General features: G+C 32.6%; 1 protein-coding gene across 1 annotated transcript in view; it reads right to left on the bottom strand.

The window, feature by feature from the left end:
* Positions 1 to 5,516: 5,516 nt before the first annotated feature.
* The window catches only part of LOC131063363 (probable rhamnogalacturonate lyase B), an 84,940-nt gene continuing 77,165 nt past the window's right edge, over positions 5,517 to 13,291 (bottom strand). The window contains exons 6-7 of the mRNA XM_059212543.1: positions 6,067 to 6,193; positions 5,517 to 5,966 (exon numbers count right to left, since the gene is read on the bottom strand). Of these exons, the coding sequence (XP_059068526.1) occupies positions 5,727 to 5,966; positions 6,067 to 6,193 (367 nt within the window). The 3' untranslated portion in view covers positions 5,517 to 5,726. The remainder of the gene's footprint in view (positions 5,967 to 6,066; positions 6,194 to 13,291) is intronic.

Below are 13,291 nucleotides of genomic sequence, written 5' to 3'. Positions count from 1 at the left end.
GTGTTGTTCTTGGCCACTATCTTTCTCATAAAGGAGTTCAAGTAGATCCAACAAAGATTGAAGTTATTTCTAATTTGCCTGTACCAACAAAACAAAAGAATGTTAGAAAATTCTTAGGTCATGTGGGTTATTACAAAAGATTCATCAAATATTTCAGTAATATTGTAGCACCACTGTATACACTCCTCACTAAAGATGCAACATTCTAGTGGACAAATTTATGCAACAAAACATTCTTTGAGTGGAAGGAAGCATTAACTCATGCACCAATGCTTCAAGGTCCTAAATGGGAACTTCAATTCCATATGAATACCGATGCATCTAATCATGCAATTAGAGTTGTTCTAGGACAAAAAGAGACATCAGTAGAGCATGCAATCTATTTTGTCAGCAAAAACTTGCAAGGTGCTGAATTTAACTACATAGTAACAGAGAAAGAGATGTTGGCAGTTATCTATGCTCTCAATAAATCCAGACATTATATAACTGGATATAAAGTCTATGTCCACTTTGACCATGCAACAATCATATATCTTATGAATAAACCATCAATATCAAGAAGGTTGGCTAGATGGATTCTTTTAATGCAAGAATTTGACATACAATCATAGACAAACCAGGAAGAGAAAATGTAGTTGCAGATTTTATTTCACGTTTAACAAAAATTCCAGAATCACCCATTTTGGATGATTCATTTCCAGATGAGCATCTATTCTCTATTGTTGTCCAAACACCATGGTATGCTGATATAGCAACTATTTAGTTGCCCAAAAGGTACCCTCATTTTTCTCCAAAAGAAAAGAAATTACATATTGAGAAAAGTTTCAAATTCACCCGGATAGCAGGATATTTATTTTATATAGGACCAGATCATGTGATGCAAAGATGTGTGAGAGAAGATGAGACTTATGATATACTGCTTGCATGGCATGATGAACCCTGTGGGGGGCATTTTGCAACCAAAAGAACAACTATTAAAATACTTAACACATGATATTATTGGCCAACCCTTCATAAAGATGCAACAAAGTTTACAAGGAAATGTGACAGATGCCAGAGGATGGGACGACCAACCAGATTAGATGAAATGCCCTTGCATCCTCAAGTGGTGATCACACACCATTTGATAAATGGGGTCTTGATTTTGTAGGACCAACTGATCCACCATCTAATGGTAAGTCTTACATTTTGGTTTGTACTAATTATGTCACCAAATGGGCAGAAGCTAAGGCGATGACACATGCCAGAGATAACAATGTTGCTGAATTTCTATATGAAGAAATCTTCACAAGATATGCAGTTCCTAGAGAAATTGTTATGTTGTCAAGTACTTTGAAATCAATAAAGATGATGGTTTAAGCTCTAGTCGTTTGGTTCAGTTATCTGGATACTTGCTAAGGGGGCCCACTTAGTGAGTACTCCTTTGGTTTCTTTTATTAGTTATTTCTTGTTCTGTACTTAGTATTATTCTAATCACAGACTACTCCTACAACCACTGGAACATTTCCTGTGAATGTTCCTGCAGCCACCATGAACTGGGTAGAATCCTATTTGTTGATCATGGATAAATTATGTTTTCCTTAGTTGAATCTTAGAAGGTAATTAGCTTTCTTTACAAGTATTTCTATTATTCATTTCCAACATTCTAATTCAAGCAATTTAGGAAAAGTGGTTGTTTTAGTCTTTCTAGTGCATATACCTTGCATACCCATTTCAAGTATACGCCCCGAGTTGACAATAAATGAGCCTTCATGGTGAAAGATAATTTCTTAGTTGGATGTCCAATCCCCGAGGTATGATTTCAAGGTCTAAATAATTGAACCATTAAGAAAAGCACTCAGCTATATAGGCGCGTGCCTTAGTCAAACCACTGTTTTGGTGTTTCCATCTCCACGGATAGCCAAGTTGAATCTGAGGTGAAAGTGTGTGCTTTGAACCTTAATTGTGTCTAATTTTGTGACAAGCAATAAAGTTTATAAATGTAAACAAGAGCCTTACTGAAGTGTATTAGAGTGAACCCTATACGTGGCAATCAAAAGGTGATGTTTAAACCAACTCAAGAATGCATGAATCACACAAATAATAATGAATAAGTGATCAAGATCAAATTTGAAGCTAAAAGTAAGAAATGTAAGAATGACATTAAATGATACCAAACCCTTGAAATCACGTCTAAGCAATGAATTTGAAAAAGATGTGATTCTTTAAGAACTCACGTCTAAGAAATGAATAACAAAAATGGTAAAATACGATTGTTAAGAGAAAAATATGATTCAGAAAGCTGCAATTTGAGGTGGCAATTATATTTTGTTTCTTAAAAACGAAAGGACGTGTTAGTTCAATGACACATAACCCTTAGAACTGAAAGGTATATATAGAAATTAGTAATGGAATGATTGTGTAGTTGACAAATATATGGGCTGAAAGTATACATAGATTTTGTGTTTGCATATACCACAATCAGACTTTTGATCTGAGTTACATCAAATTAAAGAGAGAAATAAATGATGTGTATAAAAGGAAAATCTTCTGATTCGTATCAAACAAAAGTAATAAATAAAACTTTGATTTAGCGAATGGAGAGGAGTATATTACTACGTAACTTGGGGACGCATCCCTGGGTTAAAATCCCCTGTCCCCATACCGGGGACATTTCGGGGACTTGGGGACGGCTAGGGGATGTCCCCCCGTCATTTCCAAAATTGCAAAATTTGTGGGAAACGTTCCGGAAATTTGGGGACGACAGTGACTCTCAAAGGGGACATCCCCCTATCCCCAATATGGTTTGGGGACATCCCCCGTCCCCTAACCGTCTCGGGGACGGCCAACTGTCCCCTAATCGTCCCGGGGACGACCAACCGTCCCCTTTTTCCCAGCACATTTAAAAAACAAAAAAAGACTCAAATTCTCAAAAAAACATTTTTTAATTTAATTACAGGTCTATAAAATTGGATTTTCATTATGATGGGTAAACATGTCTAAATCACTTCCAAAAGCACTTAGAAATAATGAACAACAGCCTGGTAATAAATTTCACAAACACTTAGAATGTGGTAGTGCGTAAAAAAGTGGTTGTAGGTCTGCAATATTGGACTTTTCACAATTATGAAAGGTAAACAAGTCTAAATCATAGCCAAAAGCACTCAGAAATATGAATAACAACTTGGTATAGAATTTCACAAACATCCAAAACTTTGTAGTGCATAAAGAAGCAGTTGTAGGTCATAATAGAAATGGAAGACTATCAAAATATCCTTCAACCAGAAATAAACAATGAACTACATGCAAACAAGTGTTGGCATATTGACAATGTATTCTCAATTATGAATACATATTGAGTATTGACAATGAATTCTGAACACAAATGTGGTATGTTAAGGTTCTATAATGTACATATACTTGCTTTATCCATGTTTTCATATGAATATATATATATATACATGCTTTATCTATTTTTCATATGAACATTTAAAATTTCACTATATATTTTAAATTTTTCCTATATTTTATGTAGTCGTCCCCTTTGCCGTCCCCCACCGTCCCCTACCATCCCCACCCCGGAAACTCGGGGTAACATAGGTATATTATGAAGAATTTGTGAGTTTATTATCTCTGTTTTTGGACAGAATTAAGCAAGACATGAAGGCAGATTTATGAGCAGACCTATAGCTTACATGACGGCTAATTTATAATCAGACCACTAGTACTAAACATGAAGGCAGATTTTTTATCAAACCTTTGACTAATTGGTGTGGAATATGATATCAGATTGATAAAGAAGTTATATCTCTAACTGAATGAGGGGTTGGTGTCTCTAAAATTATAAAAGACATTATATTATAAACTTTCGTATCATAGTAATTTTTGAACTGTATCGATCTTATTGCACATAAGTTTAATTTTGATCAAAGTTGTTAAAAATTAAATTTAGAAAAGAAGTTATACTAATTCACACCCCTCCCACCCCTCGCCACCCCCCAATATAATAGTGGGACCAACACTTTGTGTAAATTCAAACCAAGACATTGTGAAAAAAAAAAAAAGACCAACTTCAAGTGGCAAATAAAAAATCATATCAAGAAATAAGACAAAAAAACACTACTTTCTCGACTCATCAATCCATTCTTAGAAACTTAGTGATATAAGGTCAGTGAACCTACCATCTAGCACCTATGCAAAAGGCCTCTTTAGCACCTATTGTAGTTTTGGAACTCTAGTGACGAAGTGGTCACAACCTCTACCTATCCAACTAAGATCTCATAATTGTACAACATTTTTACATAATTTCCCTATATGCCACTAGGATTGGACAAGGTACTTATTTGGGTTGCTTGTTTCATATATAAAAATATAATGTCATTTGTTGAAGAAGACTTATTTGGATTGATTGTTTCATAACAAATTTTCCTTTGCCATGAAGCACCTCTAGGTACTAGTTATTTTATTGATAACAAACATTACAAAATCCATTTAAATTAATTTCAAAGTTCAAAGATTAAAGGTTGAGCCTTTGGTTGGTTAACTAGACATGGATATGCAACAAAAACAAGATTCACTATGTTACATAACAAGATATTTGCCAATACCTTCTATTGTGTCTTCTTGCCCACACCTCATCTTCTTTCATCCTCTACTCCTTAAGACTGCTACATAGTCCACTTTATCCTCTCCTTCCAATCTCATTTACTTCAATTCTATGCTTTTCATTTTTTTTGAGGATAAAATGAATTGGCATTTTGAGAATACCCCCAAAAGACTAATTCCTCTTCATGTCTCATTTATCTTCTATCTTCTTCCAACTTGAACTTTCCCTTTACATCAAATTGACCTACTTAGATAGCATAACAACTCCCTCGATATACTCAAATTTCTTCCTCATTATGAATGCATCAATTTTTTTGGCTTTATAAGATTGTTTGCTTTTGTAACCATTGATTCTTAGCTAACACTTTACTTTATACTTTTCCTTCAAGTAATACCAGCTCAAAAAATTGTCCCCTTTCACCAATGTTTTACTTTCTTCCCACCTAAGGATGTCTTAAGTAATTTATTTAATTGATATTAACTATTTAATTATCACATTCCATTGACATGATATCATGACATCTTCCATTCTTCCTGCCATTGATATATCATTACTCTAGGACCTCTTGTACCAATCACTTAACCCCATGGAACAAAAGATCGCCTTCAACTTTGTTTACCTTTTGGCAATGTGACTTGTCTTGCATGCATACAAATCAAAACATCATGACGTTGAATGGAAGATAATTAAACCATCATAAAATCTTTGTCATATCATTTTATGTGTGAATTAATTGTGAATCCTATTCTAAAATTTTATCTCATAAACAATCTCATATATTCATATTATGAAACAATTCAAACATTACTTTAACAATCAAAGTTAAACATTATCCTTTTGAATTGAATTTCAAACTCAAAACATACTCAATTTAATAATCAAAGCTAAGTCCATAATCAAAATTATTTCTAAACTATATTCTAGCTATTTTGCTTTAGGAAGAAGTGAGGAGTTATAAGCCATACATTGTTATTATATTGATTGATTTCAATCAAGCAGTTTTTATTTTAATATTTACAAATAAAAACATTTAAAAAATAAGGGATCCTTCCAAACATTTAAAGATGTTTTATTCCCATCAAAGACTTGCCTTGTAAAAGCATCATAATTTTGTTTATCAATAAATTTTGCCCTTGATTCCTTAATATGACACATTGGGCTCCTCTAATCTTATATAATCATATAAAATGCCATTAAATGGCCCTGTATTCACCCTTTGTGTGAGGAATATCGTATTATCTCCATGTACCAACCAATAAGGATTTATTTGCATAATGAAAAGTTGGTAAAATCCATGAATTCCATGTCGAGCTATTGCATTGTCTTGTCCAATTGTTGGAGTCTCAAAATGAGGGTCTACTTTTGGATCATTGCATCGTACCTTTCACATTTAGAAAAGGACAATTTTAGATATAAAAAGATCAAACTATTACATTTAAATATTTGAATGACACAAATACAAGGTAGACATATATAAATACCTGAAGAATAGAACGTGTTGAGGAGGCAATTGATATGAACAATGTATAAAACCCGGATTGAATCAATGTCTTAATTTGAAATTTGATTTGCCATGTTGTTCCTTGATATGTCCCATCATTTCTCTTCCTAACATTTCAAATTTATTATATATAAACTAAAAATAAAAAACTAAACAACTAAACATATAAACAAAATCGTATCAAATCCATTTTAATCTGTATGTCCAACATACTGAAAGAATAAAAAAGTAAATGACAATAACAAAAGCAACCCTTTAACACTTAATAAAGTTCCACATTCCACAATAACATTTAGAATGATTTGTAAAATCTCATGGTAATGGTTACCTCTATGCGTTCTCTATTTCCTAAAAAAATGAGATTAAAACATATTATTGATTAGTTGTGTAAAGTTGTGTACAAAGAGGATTTCAAGCTCCTTCATGATCCCTAAATTATACAATTGTAAACATATTCAAAATATTTTCCAACACCTCCCTTGAATATCCAATTTCTAAAGAACATTTGTTTTTTTAAAGTCTTAATATGATTTATTTAAATTAGTTGTGCAACTTTATGATGCTTTTTCATGTACTTGCTTACAAAAATATTACCTTTTTTTTTTTTTTTTTTTTTAAAAAATTCTCTTTAGTATGTATAACATGTTTTTTAACTTTTGTGTCTTATGATACTTTTTGCACTTCCCAATCTACCATTGGGAATTTATGATAAATGAATTATAATTTCACGAGTAATTATAATATAAATATAGCAATCATGTAAAAGTACTTAAGGGAAAGTAAATCTTGTATAATTTAAAGTATCTTTTCATATTTTATTAATTTTGCAAGATTTTATTTAGGTTTCAACCATCATATTCTCATTGCAAAAGAATATTTACACCACAAAGACATTTTGTTCCAATCATGTTTTCAACCCACTAAAGTTATATATTGAATATCCTACTATGCAACACTAAAAAATAATTCCAAAACTTCCAATTGATATCATAATTCATGATGAATTTGATTATACACTAATATGTGGATTTTCAAAACTATGTGTTGGTAAATGATGACTTACTAAAGTTCTTATTAAAGAAGACACAATTAAACTATGTGACAAACTAAAGCTGTCCACAAAAATTCAAATGCATATACAAGCTTATTATTCCTAGTGAGGTTCATGATTAACTCCACATTGTGCTTCAATACAAATATCTTGTGACACACCATTTTCATCCTAAAAGGGCCCTTCCACATGTATCATGTGCATGGCATATTGTGCCAGCTTGTGGTCAATGCACTTTATCCTAATGGCTTGCACTCATTGTAAAAAAATATTCATCTCATTTAGAATGCAACATAGGGGATCAAAGGTCATGGAATGATTTACAATTTAAGATCATTCAGTTTAGGGTTTCAAAAGGCACACAATTGTTGTATCTAACACATAGCCTAAGTATGAAATATTGTGACAAGCATTTTTATTGAACATCGTAATGACCTACTGTATCAAGGACAAGTATTGCAACATGTACAATCATTGTTGAAATGTTTAATATTCCTCGTCATGTCAAAGCCTTTGACAATATCATTATTTATTCATCTCACTTGTCTTCTAAATCTACTTTTTGTTTGCACTTTTATTAGTATTTTTATTTTCCATTTTTAGAGTTGCACGAATAGGTTTCCTTTCACTAGACCGTCAATTTATGATGGCATCAAGTGGTATCAAATCCTAGTTGTAGCTTCGTTGACAAAATGATTGGAAATAACTTGTAACAAAAGCTTGTGCATGTGTTTCATTGAAGGTTAGCCACGAGAGAGGATAGTTAACATGAGAGATGGTGTAAATCAAAGAGGACAACATGATGGTAAATTGGCTGACATCTAAAAGCTATGGAAGTGAGCTTGGAATCCCTTATGATTGCACAAAGAAGAAGAATGGTCATAGTTAAAGATGACAATGGTGAGAAGAGACTACTTTAGGAACCATACAACAAGGAAGACTCTAGTTCAAAAGAAGAAATGAGTGCAAAAGATAAATTGTGGAGGCATAGATAAAAGTACGAAGAAATCTAGAATTGATCTTCCTTGTTATTTAGGAAGTGAGCTCATGACGAGTTGATAAGGTAGAGAAGCATTTTAAGTTTGAATCCATTGAAGTCCCCCAAAAAGTTAAGCATGCAACCATTAGGTTGAAGAGGCATGTAGCCATGTAGTGGGACATATGCAAAAAGATAAGGAAGTAACGTAGAATAGGCAAAATATCACTAGATGAGATTGGATAGTGGTAGAAATGAAGGACAAATTCTTACCAAAAAATTACAATTTGAAGTTTCTAGAATTTGTAACAAATATGAATGTTTGTCAAGGAATACATTAAGGAGTTACCTAAGTTCAAAAATTCGAAAAGTGCACCTGGAAGATGATGCGAACAAAACGTCTTACTATTTAAATGGGCTATGAAAAGAAATTTAAGATGAGATCTATTTTTTGCAATTCAATCCATTGAGGAAAAAGGCAAAGTTATCCAAGAAGCAATAGAGAGCCTAGGGTGAAGTTTGAAGGAAAAAGAAACGAGTAGAGGAGCAAGAAAGTTATGCACAAAAGAAGAGTACAAAATCTAGTGGTAGGATACAAGACTCCAAACAAAAGACTTCTAATAAAAGGGAACATAAACTAGGGGAGGTCGTGGGAGAAATTTTAAGGGTACTTGTTTTAGTTGCAACAAAGTAGGCCACATGATATTTGAATACCCAAAATAAGAGAACAAATGACACATTCACAAGAGAGTGCACATTACACAACGGAGTATGAGTGAACTAGTAAGACAAAGAGCATAATACTTGAAAATGGAGATAACATAATAATTTCTCTAAGCTCTTGCTAAGATCTACTAAGGAAGATGGTCGACCATGGTTGAGGAAGAGTAAATTCCACACTAAGTGTCAATCAAGTAGACAATGATGTAATATGATCATAGATGGAGGAAGCATAGATAAGTTTGTGTCCACTAAGATGGTAGAGAAGTTGAACATAAAATTGTACCACATTTTTATCCTTACCATGTTTCATGGAAGTAACAAGGTCAGCATGTGATTGCAAGAAAGCAATGCTTGGTGCTAGTTCACATAAGAGGTTATTTAGGTGAAGCTTGGTGTGGTGTGATTTTATGGATGACTATCATGTGTTGTTGGGTAGACCATAGAAGTATGATGTTTGTGCCATTCATCATGAAAGAAAGAGAACATTAAACATTACCAAGGGTTGAAATAAGTGAGTTGAAACCATTTAAGGTTGAAGAAGAAATCTTAGAAGGTTGTATAATCTTCTTATTGGCCAAAAAAGTTCTTAAGTTGAGTAAGGTTATTCATTGGTTGTCCTGGTCCTACACTAGTAGAAGAAACCAAGTTGTGTTGTTCAAAGGAGCTAGAGGTAAGAGAATCATTGGAGTTTGAGAATATCCTGGACAATAAATTTTTTGAGGGTTTTGACAATGTGTAATATTTCACGCTACATGGATTTGATTTTAAGGTCAATTTTTCCAAATAAGAATCACCTAAGATTCTTAGAATGAGTACAAAATTGAACAAACAAGTAGAATAATTGTTGACGACAAGTCTAGTTTATGATCCCTTGCATTGTGCTTGTACTTATATTGAAGAAGGGAAGACATTAGAGGATGTGTACATTTTCATGCTATTAACAATATTACCATCAAGTATAAATTTACACTATTCCATATTGATGAAATAATGGATTGTTTGGGTTAAGTATATTAATTTTCAAAGATTGATTTCACGAGGGTATCACTAAATTATAATGCATGAAGGAGATGAGACAAGAGACATCTTTTAGAACAAGGGATGAATCATATGTGGGGCTAGACATGCCCTTTGGATTCACTAATAAACCAAGTACCTTTATGAGATTGATAGATAAAGTTTTAAAAAATTTCTTAGGTAAGTTTCTGATTGTCTATTTGGATGATTTTTGGTGTTTAGCAAGACTAGGGAAGATCATCTTGAACATGTGCAACAAGTGTTAGCATAGTAGAGAAGGGATAAATTGTGTATAAATATGAAGTGTAGTTTTATGAGAAAGGAGCTAATATATTTGGGCATTGTGATATTTCAAGATGAATTGATAATGGTATATAGAAGGTTCAAACATTGTTTTTGATTAAAATAAGTAGCAAAAGAAGGGTATAGATAAGGTTCAAACATTGTTGAGTGGTCAATACCATATAGTATAGAAACTTTTGTGGGATATATGTGTTACTCACACATTACATTCAAAACGGAAATTTTCACTAAGTAGTTGCAATAAGAAAGAATTTTGATCAATGAAGATAATAAAGGCACACATACTTATACTTATGGACTTTGACAAGCTTTTTAAAGTGGACTACAATCCTAGCAATGAAGCTATTAGTGTTGTTTTGAGTTAAGAGTGTAAATCCACTAAAAAATTGAGCGAGAAGTTCATGAATCCAAGAAAAAATATTTAATTTATCATTCAAAGTATTATGTAATTGTTCAAGCCTTACAAAAGTGGACATACTATTTTTTTCCAAAGGAATTCATTTTGAATACTATTCAAGCTTAATCATATGCATTTAAGTAGATGAAGTACTTGCAAGGGTTTTCTTTTGTGCAACGGTTTTCTTGATGTTTATTAATAGTGAAGAAAAGTTCAATCAAAGGCACTTTAGTTGGAGTACTTGAGGGTTTTCCTTTGTCCACAATCATAAAGTTGGTGTAACCATTCAAGTCGCAAAGTCCTTGAGTAGAAAGCAGACCTTGTTGAAAACTATGAGAATAGAATTTAGAATTTAGTGTAGTCAAGAAAAAGGATTTGTCTATCACAAATCTAGATTTAACATATGCATGAAGCCTTAGATTGGAGGTGAGACATTGGGCATGCTAGAGGACTGGCTATTTTTCTCATGTTTCAATCAAATATTAGAAGATATTTGTTGAGAGATGTGAAATTTGTCACATTGTGAAGTGCGTTTCCTAAAATATAGGATTATACAAGCCTTTGACAATTCTCGAGAAGTCTTGAAGGGAGATTTTAATAAAAAAATTGGGTAGGTGCAAGAAGATGAGTCCTAATTTGGGGGAAGTTTGCTCATTGGAAAAAACGTTGCTAGAAACAAGCACTCGTTCTGAAAATAACAACCATCCATTATCCTTTGGGACCCAAATCGAAATGAGTACCTGTTACCTAAAAGTTTATTTTTTAAATAATGACTATAATAGAAACAAGTACCCGTTTTGAAAATGGGTAACCATTTCATAAAAAATGGAAATTTGTTTTTAAAGAGCGCAAAAATGGGTGCCCATTTCTAAAAATCCATTTTTTATTATTTTTTAAACATAATAATTACCCGCTATTGAACCCATTGCCCATTTTTTAGAAATGGGTACCTGTTATATAAAATGTGAAATATCAAAGCGAATTTTGCTTTGGGTTTTGACTCTAAGAAATTCCTAGTGAGCTGACCCTTACCCTTGGACATGCAAGTACCAGGCCATGTGAATGTCAATACAAAATACTGACTTTCGAGATATGTCTAATGCCCTCTTTAATTTTTTTTTGACAAAATTGAAACCCATTATAGATAACTGTGTGCAAATTTCAAAGATGTAATTTTTTTATTTTTCAATTAATTTTTTATGAAACCTGGTCCATAAAGTTGAAAAATTTAATTTTCTTTATGTGTTTAATAACTTTTTATATGTTTATGATTTTTGAAAAAAATATGGAATTAATGGGTTGACAAAAAAAATTAGCATTTGCACAATGTGGTGCAATTTTTTTGAGAATGCTAATGAGGTTGAATCACTAGAGTTTTGTTATACCACCAACATTTACTGTGGTTAATCTACAAGAATATGATGAAGCTGAGGATGTAGAGAAGAATATATTATCATCCTAGAAGTCAGATTGGAGGCATCATTCTATAAGAGACTAAGAGATGGGATGGAACAATTCTAAATGAGTGCTTGAGGAATAGAAATAGGAAGGAATACAGAGAGAATATCTAGTCCAATGAAAGGGTCCAAAATATGATACATGAATTTTTGAATATGAAGTATGCCGATTGAAGTCACCACAACACCCTCTCTCACTTAATTTTGAGCATTATTCTAAAAAATTTATTGCTTGGGGTGTCTAATGTAAAAGCATCTCAAGGATTGACCAATCTTGCATCACCCAAACATATTGTGTATTTTGCAAAGGTTGTAGTGATCAAAATCTCACAAGAAAATATTGTTCAAATCATAGAGGCTATTGGTTCCAATCACCATTTTAAACATCCCAATTACAATTTGAATAGTTTGCCATTGCAACACAACAAATTGATTCTACAACTTACTAAGAATATAAATGTTCATAATAAATTGGTACTACACTAAAACTATGTGGATTCTTAAACTAGTAATTGGTTAATGATGTGATTAATTTTTTTATAAAGAACACATGGTTAAACTATGCAACAAACATAAAATATTCACACCAACATTTGACTACATTCCCCATCTTATTGGTTCTAAGGTGGTTCGTCTTTAGAATCACATCAAGTTTGAATGTACATATCTTACTATACGCATCACTTTTGTGCCAAATAATGTCTTCTAGCCCTTCTACATATTTTATGTATAGAAACCATTATGCCACCTTATGGTCAACACACTTCAAGAAGGGGACAAAGGATCTAAGTACTTATTAAAACTAATTAGACATAAACAAAATAGAGATGAGATTGGACCTATTGAAGATAATGGGGTTGTCTTTAGGGATCCCACTTTTATGAAATAAGCCTTACACTCCTTCCAGAACTTGTTCTCTTTTGAAATGGATGCTAATGCCTTAGAAGATAGAATATTTATTCTCAAATTGAGATTGACAAGGATATTACCATTTCAGAGATTGAAGAAATTATCAAATAATTAGCAAATGATAAGTCTCTAAGTGCTAATGGACTTAGCTTTGGGTTTTACTAGGCCAACATTAGTTGGATAGGTGTTGAGCTATTGTAGGTGTACAAGTATGCATACTAGAGAAACTCCTTGTGACCTAATATGTATAAGGGAATCATTCAGCCAATTCCCAAAGAAGGGGATAAAATATTGATTAAGAATTGGAGGCCACTCACCCTTCTCAATGTTTCATATGAGATAATTGTCAAAACTTTGGCTAGAAAGCTTGCA

The sequence above is a fragment of the Cryptomeria japonica genome, chromosome 10 (genome assembly GCF_030272615.1).
Source record: "Cryptomeria japonica chromosome 10, Sugi_1.0, whole genome shotgun sequence".
Classification (NCBI taxonomy): Eukaryota; Viridiplantae; Streptophyta; class Pinopsida; order Cupressales; family Cupressaceae; genus Cryptomeria; species Cryptomeria japonica.
This window is presented reverse-complemented; position numbering and strand designations above follow the sequence as displayed.